This window comes from Lithobates pipiens, unplaced genomic scaffold (assembly GCF_037356315.1).
Source record: "Lithobates pipiens isolate NorthernLeopardFrog02 unplaced genomic scaffold, aLitPip1_a1.2 Scaffold_19, whole genome shotgun sequence".
In the NCBI taxonomy this organism is placed as follows: domain Eukaryota; kingdom Metazoa; phylum Chordata; class Amphibia; order Anura; family Ranidae; genus Lithobates; species Lithobates pipiens.
This window is the reverse complement of record NW_027507764.1, coordinates 227,067,950-227,083,169: the sequence shown is the minus strand read 5'-3', so window position 1 is coordinate 227,083,169 and position 15,220 is coordinate 227,067,950. Positions and strand designations below refer to the sequence as shown.

Here is a 15,220-nt window from a genome sequence, read left to right as displayed (position 1 = left end):
CTTTTTGAAAGGGAGGGCCGTAGGTTATGCAGGGGTGGGGTTTAGCGCGGCGTTGGCGCCCTCCGATATCTAGCGCAGGAGGGTTTGTTTCTAAAAATAAGGTCAAGATGAAGATGCTGTGTCCATCAATGAACGTCAGAGAAAAGGATTTTACGGCGAGTACAAAAATCCTATTTTTTTCCCCACAAAAAATGCAGCGCTTCTTTCCCCAAAAAAAGAGGGGGGAAGACATTTCGGCAAAAGGGGGCCTCTGTGGGGAGAAAACACCCCCCCCCAGACTTAACGGAGGTCTGTCGTTTGGCCGGAGAAGCATCTGCTTCAAAACACAACGTGGCTCTGAGAAGCATGAGACGTGATTACTCACTACAGCCCCCAGTGGTGACACATAGGTATGACAGCATTTACTAAATTTAAAGGAGGGGGGCGTGGCCGGCCAGAACCGAGGAATGACGCACTGCGGCTGTGCTCCGCCGTTGTGGATTGTTTTTTCTGCCCAGAAGCACCTCATCCTCTCTACTGGGCTCTCCCTCTACTGCCCCATACGGATTTGGCTGCTCTCCGCAGGCCGCAGGATCCGGCCCGTCGCTGACTCCATCGGTAGCCCGCCGGCCACCATCTTGCGGCCTACTCGGCCTCCAGGATCACCGCGCTCACCTGCCATGACCACTGGGAGTTGATCCATCGGCGGTGGACAGTCAACCGGGGAAGATTCCTCCAGCCGCCGGGCCCTTGGAAAAACTGGAGCCACCTCCCGGACCCCTACACAGGCCTTCTTCAGCCCGGTGAGTTCCCTGAGGGGTTGTGTCTGGATCCCCCTGCTAATCTCTCCCCAACGGGCGGGTGCTCTCTTTCTGGGCTATAGGGAGGCTGAATCCTGAGCGGGCCCTGAAAATTCCTCCTGAAACTGAGCCTGGTATCATTTGGCTGCAGCTATTTTTAGGAAAGGCCCTGGCTCCGGCCTACTCGATGTCGGTGGCCATCTTGCTACACCCAGCACCTTATAGCTACTATCATCACAGCCTGCCAGTGTGAGGGGGGAGTGAAATTATCAATTATCGATATGTGCTTCACCCCCATTACCCAACATGACTTTTAAATGAGTTGAGGGCCTATCTGCTCCCCATGACCCCTGCAACGCCACACTAGCTAGTAAAAGCTCCAGGGGTAAGCCTACTTCATTACAGTATTAAATCACCCCATGGGAAAAATTGTTCAGCAACAGGAATATTACAAACACATCCCTGAACAGCAAACAGGGCCTACTATGGACCGCTTTGTTACCAGATCTCAGCCTCCACCCTCCCATTCCCCTGCGGACCCTTTCTCCAATATGGACCCACCTCTGGGAATGGAGGACTCTGGCAACCCCCCAGCTACCGCCCCCCAAGCCTCCGACCTTGGTCCATCATCCCCGCAGGGGATCCTTACCCCAGATAATTTGGACGCTAAACTGGATGCCAAATTGCATCTCCTGCTCCAACAGATCACAACCAATGTCTCAGCCGAGGTAAACAAACTTGCGGTGGAACTGAGAAAGGAAATTAACCAGCTTGACGAACACAGACACACTCGAAAACAAATTTGACGAGATGGTCAGCTATGTCCAGACCGTCTAGGAGGACAACCACAACTTGCGCCTCTCAGTGTCTCAACTACAGCTGCAACAGGAAGACCTAGAAAATAGAGAGACGCCAGAATCTGCTCTTCAGAGGTATCCCGGAGACTGTGGGAGATCCTGATCTACACGCTCATCTGCTAGGTCTCTTTAATACCCTGGCTCCCACGGTTGTGGACATAGACTGGCGCCTTGATAGGGCCCACCGAGCTCTGGCCCCCAAACCACCTGCTGGAGCTAGACCCGGAGATGTTATCGTTCGGTTCCACTTCTTTGAAAGCAAAGAGGCACTGATCCAATCCACGCGAAATAAACCTCAAATTGTTTATAAAAGGGGCGAAGTTGCAGATTTTTTGTGACCTCTCTCCCATCACTCTGGCTAAACGCAGGAACCTTCGGCCGATTACCTCCTACTTGCAACATCACAAGGTCCCATACTACTGGGGGTTTCCCTTCCGTTTGCTAGTGTCTAAAAATGGAGCCCAGTACACCCTACGTGATATTCCGGAGAGCGAATCTTTTCTAAAGAGCCTCGGTCTCCCTCCCCTTCTTGAGGACGACATGCACCCAGCTGACATCCCGACTCGCCAACCCCCCAATACTCCAAGCCGCATTTGGACACCCGTGAGGAGCAAGCCCAGGAGGCACCTCCCCACACCTCAGCGTTCACGGTTCTCCAAGCAACCCCCTGACTTCCCCCAGCAACCCCTACATGGTTCAGTTTTATATGCTGTTCGCATTCCCCCATCTTTTCTTTTTCCTTTGAGAATTAAAAAGAAAAGATCCTGTTGCTACGATTATACCAAGTTTGTCGTCTGCCTTGAATATTCAAGCCAGGACTTGACTTCCCCACCCCATGGGGTTTCTTTCTTACAAATGACTATATGTTAATGCATTTTGATAATTTCCGAGTTCATAAGGAGAGTAGATGGCCCTCCCATCCTCACGTACGGCCTCCTCTGGTGATCGTCCGGTCACGACCCTCCTGACCTGGGTTAATACCCTGGGTCCCCTGAGGTAAATGTTTCCCTCAGGCTCTCAAGATGTTCTGTTCTTTTTTGTTTTCTTTTTTTTTTCCTGACGCTTTTGTTAATGTTTCTTTTCAACGTTTTATGTTCTACTGTGTCCATTCCTATAGATCAGTCTCATTGTTTACACATGCATTGCTTATGCTGGTACAGCCTCAGGCTATCCCATCTCGGGGTATACCCAGTCTTTCCCCACTACCTAGGAATAACTGACTCTAATGACACCTTTTACCAGTTAAAACCTGGTTCATTGTTAACCTTGTTCATTGTTACTTATTTTCTGCTGTATTGCAACCTTATGGCGCTTACATATGCTTACCCACCTAGACCGCCTATATGGCTTTAAAGCTCTTTCCATACAATGTAAAGGGCTTAGGTTCTATACGTAAGCGCTGGCTGGCCCTGAAGGAATTCAGGTCTTCCGGAGCAGACGTGATTATGTTGCAAGAAACCCATTTTAAAGCAGATGGCTCCCTTAAATTTGCCTCCAAACACTTCCCCACCTCCTTCCTAGCCTCTGACCCCACAGTTAGGCCGGGTGTTGCGATTTTGATCAGAAAGTCATGCCCCATTAAGGTTAAAAACTCCCATGTAGACCCCCATGGTAGATACCTAATCCTAGGCTGCCAATATTTTAACACCTCTCTGACCCTCGTCAACCTCTATGCCCCTAATGCTGGTCAAATTGACTTCCTTAGTGGTTTGTTTGACTCTTCTCACTATCCGTCACAGCCCTTTATGATAGTTGGCGGGGACTTTAATCTAATCTAGTTATGTCCCCCACTAGAGATAGACAAACACTGTTCTCTTCAACGCCCTCCAAGAAGCTTGCATCTCAAGCAAGCTCCTTCCATCAGCTTATAAGATCCCATCGACTTTTTGACTCATGGAGGATTAAACACCCCACAGCTCAGCAATTTACGTTCTACTCTCCAGCTCATAAAATGTATTCACGGCTTCTTTATCTCTCCCCCTCTCATCCCACACGTGGTCGACTCTGAAGTGATGCCTATCACCTGGTCTGACCATGCCCCCATTACTCTAGATCTTCTGCTCACTCAGGCTTACCCCAGATCTTACCATTGGCGACTTAATCATCTCCTACAATCTGAAAGCTCCCGCACTCCTAGCACAGGGCCTTGCAAAGTTTTTCCAACTAAATAGAGGGTCGGTCTCTGACTTCTCCACCCTGTGGAAGGGGCACAAGGCCGTTTTTAGAAGTGCTTGTATTGCCGAGAGCTCTAGACTGAAGAGAGACCGAACTAAACTTATTCGATCGCCAACTTCCGCTCTCCTCTCGGCGGAGCGGAGGCTTTTGGGCACCCCCACGGTGGAGAGACTGCGGAGAGTCACACTACTCAGGGAACAGATAAAAACCGCGCAACTTGACCAGGCAGCTAAATCGATGCTCTGGACGAAGCAGAAATTTTATGAATTCTCCAATAAACCCCATAAAATGTTAGTTAACAAGCTATGTCCGGCACTTTAATTCCTTCCCTGAGTTTCTCCTACGGCCCGACGGAACTAAGACCCATTTGCCCTCGTGAAACCTCAAACATCTTTGGAAAATTTTACCACAAACTTTATAACTGGTTATCCCCAGAAAACCACTTTCATTTCACACAAGAGAAATTTGAGTCCTTCTCCAACCTGAAACTTCCCAAGCTCTCGCCAACTGACTTAGAGGTCCTAAATAAAACCGTAACAGCGGAAGAGCTCTCGGCTATAATACGGGAGCTCCCTTTGCATAAATCGCCTGGCCCTGACGGCCTCCCCTATTTTTACTATAAAACCTATCTGGATATTTTGGGACCGCACATGCTCACCTTATTCGACTCTCTACTTGAGGGCACCCCCCCCCCCACCCACAATTTTCACACTCCTACATTTCAGTAATTCCAAGCCGGGTAAGGACTCCTCCATCCCAGACAATTACAGACCTATAGCCCTTCTAAATTCGGATTACAAGATATTTACAAAAATTCTTGCTTCTAGATTCTCCGACCTTGCCCCCAAACTTATTCACAGAGATCAAGTGGGGTTTGTCCCTGGCAGACATGCCGGAGATAACACCCGACGCACAATCAATCTGATAGACCTCCTGGATAGGACCAACAGATCAGCTCTGATACTTAGTTTAGATGCACAGCTGGCCCTATATGTTCGCTACACTAAAAGTCAATGGCTTCACTGGCCCCTTTTTAAAAGCATTAGAGGCTTTGTACTCAACTGTTACTGCCCAGGTACAGATGTTGTCCATGTCGCCTCGCTTCCCCATGATGAATGGAACTCGGCAGGGGTGTCCCTCATCACCGCTGTTATTTATTTTTGAACCTCTAGCCGAGTCCATACATAGATATACGTGGGGGTGGTGATGCGACAGGGGGGGGAGTATAAAATATCACTTTGCGGACGACATCTTGCTAACCATTACCAACCCATTGGTCTCCCTCCCCTCATTACACAAACTACTCAACTCATTTGGTGGTATCTCTGGTTACAAAGTGAATACCTCAAAGACCGAAGCTCTACCCATACACATCCCCGCTACACAAGTCTCCAGGCTTAGAGAAACATATCTTTATAGATGGTGCAATGATTCACTCAAATACCTGGGTGCTCCTTTGACCCCTTCCTAATCCCACTTGTTCCACGCAAACTTTCCTCCCCTATTCCAAGACATAAATAGCTCCCTACTGTCCTGGTCCAAATACCCTCTCTGTCCCTCTTGGGAAGGATCAACGTCCTTAAAATGTCAATCTTGCCCAGATTGCTCTATCATTTTGAGACGTTGCCGGTTGCCATTCCACCCCCACAGCTAAAACTTCTCCAAAGACGCTTTTTAAAATTTATATGGGCTAATAGATCCCATCGCCTAGCCAGTTCGGTGGTATTTGCACCTAGAGCTCGGGAAGCCTGGGGGCTCCGGATAGCGTGAAATACTATCATGCTACTCATTTAAGAATCATCGCCACTTGGTCCTCTCTTAACGCCACAGTGTCAGTGGGCTGCTATTGAGAAGGGGGTGCTATATCCGGTTCACTCATGCTCCTTGATCTGGGGTGCTCCATCCCCTCTGCACCCCAACCTTAGGCGTCAACGTACGGCCCCAATGTCCTTTACCCTGGACATATGGCAAAAGTGCCAAAAAAAGTACTCCCTTACCTCACCCTGCCCCCCCCCCCCCCTCACGAATGTGTTGTTTAACCCAATTATTCCTGATGGACTGTCCCTGGGTAGGACTTTTGCGTGGCTCGATCCCCCCCTCTTCCAATTTAGAAATTTGGTGCATACCATTTCGCGAAGGCTCTATGCTTTTGAGACCTTACGTGAAAAAGTATGATATCCCCAGCCGTTCGTTTTACTTTTATCTACAAGTTAGACACTTCTTAAGCTCCAAATCTCCGACATTAACCCTTGACAACCCCACGGCCTTTGTGCCCAGGTTCTCCATCAATTACATCTAATCTCCTCTATCCACCAAATCCTCCATGAGTCGACCCCCTTAAATGAACTTACACATCTGTATATGAGTAAATGGTCTCATTTGCTGGGTAAACCTATCACCCTACAGACATGGGATAAGATTTGGGCCTCTACCTTTAAATTCTCTAAATGTGTCACACAAAGGGAAACGGCTATAAAAATCCTTATGTTCTGGTATAGGACCCCCGATGTCATCCACAAATTTGACCCCTCAGTCTCGCCGCATTGCTGGCGTTGCGGGGTTGACATCGGGTCACCATTCCACATCTTTTGGAAATGTGCCGATACGTCCCTTTTGGGGAGAGGTGGGATCGTTGGTGATGAGGGTGTCCCTTCCGGTCGATCCCTTACACTGCTTGCTGGGCCTCCCTGTCCCAGGCTTGCCTAAAAATACAAATCGGTTGATCTATATCCTATTGGCTGCTAAGAGGCTTATCCCGTTATGCTGGCTATCTGGCACACCACCCCCCCGGCCTAGATTTCTTCAACTGTTGACCGAGATACGAAGAATGTACCTGACGGCCTCGGTGCATGATTTGGTTCCCCAGTTTAATAAAATCTGGGAGCCCTGGGATCGGTCGGAGTATGGGGCCCCCCCTGTCCGGACACCCTTAATGACCACTACTTCCTGCCACAGAACCTCCCTCCCGACATCTATTCCCATCTTTTTCCCTCTCATCCACCCTCTCTTTGTACTAGTTCAGGTAACCCCCCCGCCCCCCCGAGACTCACCAAGATAATCATATGGATGTTTTGTTGTATTGTCTCTCTTTGGCCTCCGGCCCGGTTTCACAGATATTTTGCCTTTTATAAACTGTGTGCTACTTACTTTACCTGTTATGGTTATGCAGTTCACCTTTGTGCCTGCATACGTGGACAACAACCTCTAACTTTTATAGTTAAAGTTTATGTTATATCCTATATTCACTTATGCTTATTGATTATTTCAATGCTTGATTATACTGTATTTGCTCAGAAATTTTATAAAAATACAATTAAAAAAAAAATTATAATTTAAAAGAGACATTTCATAAGAAACATTTTTTACATTTCTTAGAAAATTCCACTTACCCAATCTTAACCCTTCAACGGTGGGCTCCGTTAAACCTTCAGGAGCTGGGGATCCAAAAAGGAAAACCCACAATCCTGGGCCGGCAACAGCACCCTGGCAGTAAAAACTGTATGGGCTTAAAACCAAAAAGCACTGCATCCCAGACACTCTAAATGGATCCGTCTACATAGCCAATCCCAGCAAGGATTGCTCCAGTGGAGCTCAGCACAGCACCTCTTTACTCGTGACCTTAGACACTGGCGAAAAAACCGAGGTGCTCCCACCAGTGGAAGGTGTTATATAGGGAGTGCACTTTTTAATTTAGGGCGTGCCAGTGTCCATCATCTGAAGGTGGCCTATAACCCACATAGTAACTACTATGGCTCTTTGTCCCCTGATGTAGGAAAAGAAAAAGGGTTTAGCCTTTAGTTATACTTTAACCTCCATCCCTAACCTTCTCATTTTGTTCCCACCTTTAGCTCACTTGTCTCTGCCTACAAAAGTGAGGCTTAATAAGAGAAAATCTTATGAACTACTGCCTGTAGCATCATTTGTTATGCTTGCGTACGATCCATTTTAACTGCATTTCATAAAAGATTCAGATAAAGGCAACAATATATACCACAGAAATTTTAATTAACGTCAATTCTAATTACCTACCTGTATCTGTTTTGAAGGCACCAGTTTTCCCGGGACTGCTAAAATTGATAAAAAAAACAAAATAAAAAAAAACACACACGACCATGAATACAGCAGGTTTTGCTTTAAAAACAAAGGTCCAGGCTAGAAAGCAAACAATTAAAAGTCATGTGACATGTTTTCCCAGTCTGTATTTTTGATTCACAAAATTATTCAAAGTGTAGGCGATTCACTTTAAGAGTAGCTGTGTGTGTGTGTGTATATATATGGGTGTGTGGAAAAAAAAAAAAAAAACCCACAATCCATCAATCCATATAAATTTCCAAAAGAAAGTTTATTATATAGATCACCCAGTGTTGATATTAGTGCAATACACCAGTGTTTTTACTGTTTAAATAACAGTATTGCAAATTCTCTGGTTTAAATTACCTCAAATCCAAACACCTTCTTGCATACACAGGTGATCACTCTAGCCATCAGAAAGAAAAAATAAACACACCTCATGTGCCTTTCATTGTCATGGTTGGCAAGATGGCTTAAAATTTACTGCACCGACCCTTATATAGGTTCTATTAAATGGCTCCACAAAGTATATGAATGATTGGATAGCATAAGAAAAAAAAAGGGATGCTTCCAATAGTACAATAACCACGTTATAAAGACAAAGTGGCTATACACTTCAGGTACTTTAAAACCAGAAGGATTAAGCTTAGAATTAAACACTGTTTTATATGGTACACAAAAATTGACATCAGCGCTAAAACATGGGCATATGTGGATGGGGGAGAGAGCATGTTCAATGGCATGAGGTCTAAACCCAGTGCAGCTGGACGGCAGCCATAACTGGAGGGTATGGATACAAAATACACAACAAAACAAACGGACCATCGCTCAATGGGTTACTAAGTGAAATCAGTCTCACAGCAGGTAATAGAATTGAAATAATCCTCATTTAATGGGTAAAAAACAAAATCCAGTCCCATTTTCAAACAGGGAAGAATGTAGGTAGACAGAAATATTAATAAAAAGCTTAAAGTTACACTGAAGATCCAGAGAGCAACGAGGAACTGACGGCATTGGGGTCTGGAGAAAACCAAGCCAAATGTGGAACACCCTCAATAGCATGGAGGAAGTGCTGACCTTACTAAATGGGGAAACGTGAGTGACCATCAGCGGGAGGATGAAAAGTCGGACTGCAAGCTGCACGTATCTAGAACGCCAGGTCCGTTGGCGTTCTGACAGGTGGAGAGGGAAGTGCCGCGATGTTGCAGTGTAAATTTCACTGGAGAGCCGAACTGCAAGCTGCACGTGTCTGGAGTCCCAGATCCGCTGGCATGCTGACAGGTGGAGACAGTGCCGCGAGGCTGCAGTGTGAAACACGCTGTTCACTCCTGGTGCGTCAAGCCCAATAGATGTTGTTGCCCACTACGTGGGAGTGTCCTGGGACGGTGTAAGCCCCAAGGGAAAGTAACCAGGGCTGGGTTGGCCGATATAAATGAACGTCAGTGTTGCTAGGGTTTCTGATAGTTGAGGCACCTTGTGGATCTGGATGACCTGATCCACGTGTTGTCAAGGCAACCATCAAGCTAACAGGTCACCCAGAGCCACGGGGTGTCTCAACTATTAGAACCCCTAGTAACGCTGATGGTCATTTATATCGGCCAACCCAGCCCGTTTCCTTCCCTTTGAGGCTTACACTGTCCCAGAACACTCCCACGTAGTGGCCAACATCTATTGGGCTCGACGCACCAGGAGCGAACAGCGTGTTTCACACTGCAGCATCACGGCACTGTCTCCTCCGCCTTTCAGCGGATCTGGCGCTCCAGACACGTGCAGTTAGGCTCTCTGGTGAGATTTGCACTGCAGCATTGCTGCACTTCCCTCTCCACCTGTCAGAACGCCAACTGACCTGGCTTTTCAGATACGTGCAGCTCACAGTCTGGCTTTTCATTCTCCCGCTGATGGTCACTCACGCTTCCTCCTAGTAAGGTCAGCCCTTCCTCCATGCTGGTGAGGGTGTTCCACATTTGGCTGTTGCGCAGCAGGAGTCTTGCCCCCCCCCCCCCCCATGCTGTGAGGGTTTTCTATAAACCACAATGCTGTCAGCTCCTTGTTGCTCTCTGGATCTTTGGTGCAACTGTAAGCTTTTTATTAATGTAGTCTACCTACATGCCTTCCTGTTTGAAAACAGGACTGAATTTTATGTTTTTTACCCATTAAATCAGGATTATCTAAATTCTATTACCTGCTGGGAGACTGATTTCACTTAGTAACCAATTGAGCGCTGGTCAATTTGTTTTGTTGTGAATTGTTTTATAAAGGATTACTGAGGAATTAAATTTCATTTTAATTCTGCATGTCAGCAGTATAGATAAATATGTAAATCTGAGGTGTGTCAGTAAATTTAACATTTTATAATATAGGGTATAAATATCTAGAATTTTAGCATTTTTTAATGAATGTAATTTTCTTGATGAGAATTGGTCATTATGAGAGTCATATGTAAAATATCCTCCCGCAAGTTCTAGGGCACGTGGTGATAAAAGTGGTGTTAGATAAAAATCACAATGCACAGTGGGTTTGTAAAGTTTTTGTGCAATAACTTGAATCTGGCATCCCAAGGGGTAGGGTTGAATATATTTTTATTTATAGGATAAACAGAATATTAGAAACACAATTGACATATTGTTCACAGAAAAGTGGCATCGAGCATGCCAAATGGCTATCGCCTACAGCACCGCTTGCGCCTAGGATTTTGTGTATAATCATATATTTAATTTATGTCAAGCAGTAAAATAGCATAAGGGAGAGAGAAAGTAGGAAGGAAGATAAAGGAAAGAAGGGATCAGAGGATGAGGGGGAAGGGAAAGGATCTGTTGGGAGAGACTGGGCAGGAGAGACATTGACTTGGAGGTTGAGGCTCAACCTCCGAATTTAGTTAGTGATCAGGGTATGGTTGGAGTTGGGCTCGGAGAGGCAGGAACCATGCCAGCCAGAGTACCTAAGGAGAAGCGCAGCCAGACAAACCATAAAATGTTATATTTGTCATAGGTGTTATTGTCAAGGGCCAGCATCTCCTCCATTCGCATGATGTCATTCATAGTGGAGACCCAAACAGATAGCGAGGGAGTAGTGTTTTTTCTTTCCAAAAAAAGGGAAATGAGTTGTCGAGCTGCGGATAGAAAAAAAAGCATAATAGACATCTTTTTTGGGAGGCTATTGATCCTGGTAACATGGAGAGAAGAGCTATCTCAGGGGTCAGTTGTAAAGAGTCTTCATATATTTTGTCACATACCTGAAATACCTGTTTCCAGAAGGGTCAAATCCAGTCACACTCCCACCAGACATGAAGTTAAGTGCCTGTGGCTGCATTGCATCGCCAGCAGGAGGCTGAGGTAGCTGAGAATATTTTTTGTAACATAGCAGGATCCCTGTACCATCTGAACAAGATCTTGAAGTTCTTCTCTTGCGAGTAACAGGAGATGGAGGAATGCAATCTGCCATTCTTCATCCTGGTGTAAATGGGTAGGTCATTTTGGGTAAGGGCTCGGATCAAGCTGTAAGATGTGGGAGAGTAAATGTCTGGGTAGCTCCTGGAGGGAACTTAGATGTTCAAATTCAGATAATGGGCGGTGGATCTGCGATGAGAGGAATAAATGTTTTGTGAAGGTTGTTAGATGTAAGGTAGTGAGCCAGGCACGAGTTCCCTCTAGGGCAATCGGGGTCCCGTTTGAGTGGATAAAGGTGTGTGCCTGAGCCCAGGAGGAGTGGCAAAATGAACCCAGTGTGTGGACCTCAATGCCCTGTGGGAAGGCCAGATTGTCGATAAGAGGTGATAGAGGGGATGGATCTGAAGAGAGAATCTCACACAGTCCTCTCCTATACCAGAGCACAAGGACAGCTATGGTTAGAGGTGAGGCGGATGATAGATCAGGGAAGTTGCCTTTGTATCCCAGAGGAGAGCCCATAGATCAACAGGGGACAGATCTTGTTCGAGCATCACTGAGGCTTTCTGGAAAGGTCGTGGGAACCATTCTAGGGTACAGGCCGTAAGAGTGGCTTTATAATAAAGCTCATAGTCTGGTAAGCCTGTGCCGCCCTGTAACTTAGGGCATGTGAGCAACTTGAATTTAACTCTGGAGAGTCCCTTATTCCATATAAAGCAGCTATATAGAACAGAGGGAACGGAGGGCAGAGAAAAAGGATTTGGGAATGGTGACTGGAATGGTTTGGAAAAGATATAATTTAGGTAGGCTATCCACCTTGAGGGTATTCATGCGACAAAACCAGGGTAGAGCCGTGGGGTTTAATATTAGCCTGGGGTTTAAGATTAATAGGGATATGGAGCGGTAGCTACTACATTGTGATGGATCTTTACCGGGTTTAAGAAGGATAGATACATTGGCTGCTAGCGATACCCTCCCCTCCAGAGATCTCCTATCGATGGCATTGAAGGCCCTGGCCAAGAATGGTGTTAGCAGAGGTGCAAATGTTCTGTAAAATCTAGGGGTATAGCCACCTGGGCCCGGACATTTGCCTAATTTCAGTCCCTAGATGGCACCTAGAAATTCTGGTTCCACCAAGGATTTGTTAAGGTCCGAGGTTTCCTGTGGATTAATTGTGGGAAGAGCAGTTCCCGTGATGTAGGCCTGCATTGGGTCATGGGAGGAGGATGAAGGTCTGTGTGGGACTGTCTGTGTGAGATTGTATAACTGGGAATAAAAGTCCCTGAATGAGGTGCACGTGCCTTTTGTAATAAAGATCTTAGTCTGGCTGGTCTTGCTGATGAAGGGGTTGGGAGGGTGTGGTCTGGGGTGAATGACCCGTGCCAGGTGTTGGCCACATTTATTGGCTATGGAATAATGGTAGTAGCGGGCTCGGTCCCTAGCAATCAGAGAGTGGGAGTCTAATAATTGGAGGCGGTCACAGCGAGCATTTGAGAGGTTGACCGAGATGGATGGATCTAAGGCTTGTTTGTGAAGGGATTCCAAATCTGAATTGGTGGTCAAGAGGCATCGGATATCGTCCAATCTAATCTTTTTTAATCAAGAGCCATTTTGAACAAGGATGCCTCGGACCAGACCTAAAGTGTTGAATTGCCTTGGTGACTTCAGCAATACATATTGAGTCCCTTAGTAAATTGTCATTGAGACGCCAAGATGCCCCTCCATGAGATTGTGGGGGGGCAGGCAAAGGATAGGGTGGGAATTAGTTAGAGAAAGATAGTTGGAGGAAAAGGGAATATGAAAAGTATAGATAGAAAAAGAGCCCCAGACTCCAGTTTCGACAGAGCAGCAATATAGTATGTCATGATATAGTAACACAGGAGGCCAGGGCCCTGACTGTAGAGGATAGACAGTTACATGAATAAGCCACTAGGTGCCACCAACTGGCCAGAAGTGTGTATATACTGTATACATAAAAAAGGTAAGTGGAGAGTTTGTCAAAAACCAAGAACAGTGCTAGAAATATGCACCGAGTATGCCTAAGGGGGGGGATTAGTGGGAGGCATGGAGGGGCCCCCAGGGACCCAGGCTCCACAGGGCAGGATATAAGTAGGAACAAAATAACCTGTCATGGGGAAAGAGGTTATGAACAATAAAAAAAAAAAAAACACAAACAGAACATAGCATGGGGGAACAGAGCTGTAGTATGCTCTTTCCAGGAGGGCATTTATGTATTATGAGCAAGTGCATGTGTCCCTGGGAATCAAAAGTTAGAGTCCAATGTGCAAAACAATAAGCGATAATGATGGGGTTCACAGGGGAATTGATATCAGGACAAAAAAAAGGGGGGGATGCAGGGGACAGGACTGCTGAACAGAGGTAAGTTCACTTCAGAGTATTGCGAGTTAGTCGTTCCGGTCCTGAAATGTAACTCCTGGCGTCTCCTGTGGAAGAGTCCCAATGTGGATATGTGGCAAAGTCCTTCTGTATAAAAAATAACCGCTAACAGCAGAAAGGTATTCAATAAGGGGAAGAACAGCAGGTGAATAATGTGAGGGTTGGACTGAGAATCCTGAGCCAACGCAGGAAGTAGTCCTGAACTGAAAGAGAGGAGGAACAAACAACCAGCCGGCCTAATGGACATCAATCATTGGTATCTTTGTGTGAGGAGGATCCGGGTCGCTGTTTGCGACTTGGTCTGTGCCAGAGAAAGATATGGCAGTCCTGAGGTGGTGGGTGTGAAGGCCCAATACTGGATAGAGACATGAGGCAGGTCCAGTGTGCTGAGAAACGTGGGGAGGTCTCAGAGTGCGGAAAATGGCAGTCTTGCCATCGTTGTGGACCTGCAGCTGGAAGGGAAAGCACCATTGGTACTTTAACTGGCAAGATTGCAATAGTTTAGGGCGGTGTTTTATTGAGGTACTCACATCCAACATGACCCGACTGTACCTTATTCTTCCCCTTTTCTTTTCCCCCCTTTCTATTTTTTGGCGCTCAGTCTCAGACCACTTGGCCTGCTCCTTTTGGGATTCTTGAACCTGTGGGGGGGAAATGCTGTTGAAATTTGCTCCTGGGGATTCTATACTCACACAGTTACATTTTTGCATTTTTACATTTTTACATTTTTATTTTAGTTTTTCTTTTTTGCTATTTTGAAGACTGGACTGGCCTAACTCGTCTTCCTTATTTTGCCATGGGGAAACTCTGGGGGATGTGGGCCCTCCTGCCCTGGATGTGAGAAGGGGGTGGGAGTAACCCGTGTATCATGCCCCTGCCAACGGGTCTACTTGGAAGGGTGGTACCTGTTTGTGTGCTGGGACGGAGGCCCCATTTTACCCTGCTACATGGCTCTTATGTGAGTTGGAGCGTTAATGTGGAGTGGAAGAGGACTGACTTAAGTACTGCAGGACTACCGATCACTGCGGCATGGCGGTGCCATGGCCACAACTGTTCTCTTTGTGGTGTTTATGGGGTTAGGGACAAAGCCAAATACCGGGCTGGTTGGGGTTGTTACTGGTATACAGGCAGGGGTGGGTTTTTGGGAAGTCACAGCTCGACTGGGGAAATTTCCTAGAAGATATCGATGCAAACTTTATGTATTTTATGTCTGGAATGCACTTATCCTACCTTTAGACAGATGCCTTGATATATGTATGGTCAACATGCTTAATGGCGGATGATATAAAAATTGTTTCCTGGAATGTCCGAGGGCTGGGACATCGGGTAAAGAGGGCTGCTGTGTTTAAATTTCTTAAAATGTCCAAGCCACACATCATCCTCCTACAGGAGACCCATCTTGATGGTAGCAGGGTCTTAGCTCTGCGCAAACCTTGGATACAGAGGGCATTGCACTCAACGTACTCCACCTTCGCTAGAGGCGTTTCGATCTTGATCTCTAGAACTGTTTCTTATAAAATTCATCAAGTTATCTCTGACCCAGGAGGCAGATTTGTGG

At 46.5% G+C, this 15,220-nt stretch overlaps 1 protein-coding gene across 8 annotated transcripts in view; it reads right to left on the bottom strand.

Moving 5' to 3' along the window:
- Positions 1-15,220, bottom strand: part of FIGNL1 (fidgetin like 1) — a 49,900-nt gene that overhangs the window by 7,122 nt on the left and 27,558 nt on the right. For 4 of the 8 annotated variants that reach the window (XM_077491766.1, XM_077491764.1, XM_077491767.1 and 1 more), the window contains one exon: positions 7,841-7,878. In XM_077491766.1, the coding sequence (XP_077347892.1) occupies positions 7,841-7,878 (38 nt within the window). The remainder of the gene's footprint in view (positions 1-7,840; positions 7,879-15,220) is intronic. The other 4 variants (XM_077491769.1, XM_077491768.1, XM_077491771.1 and 1 more) reach the window with 1 other exon arrangement.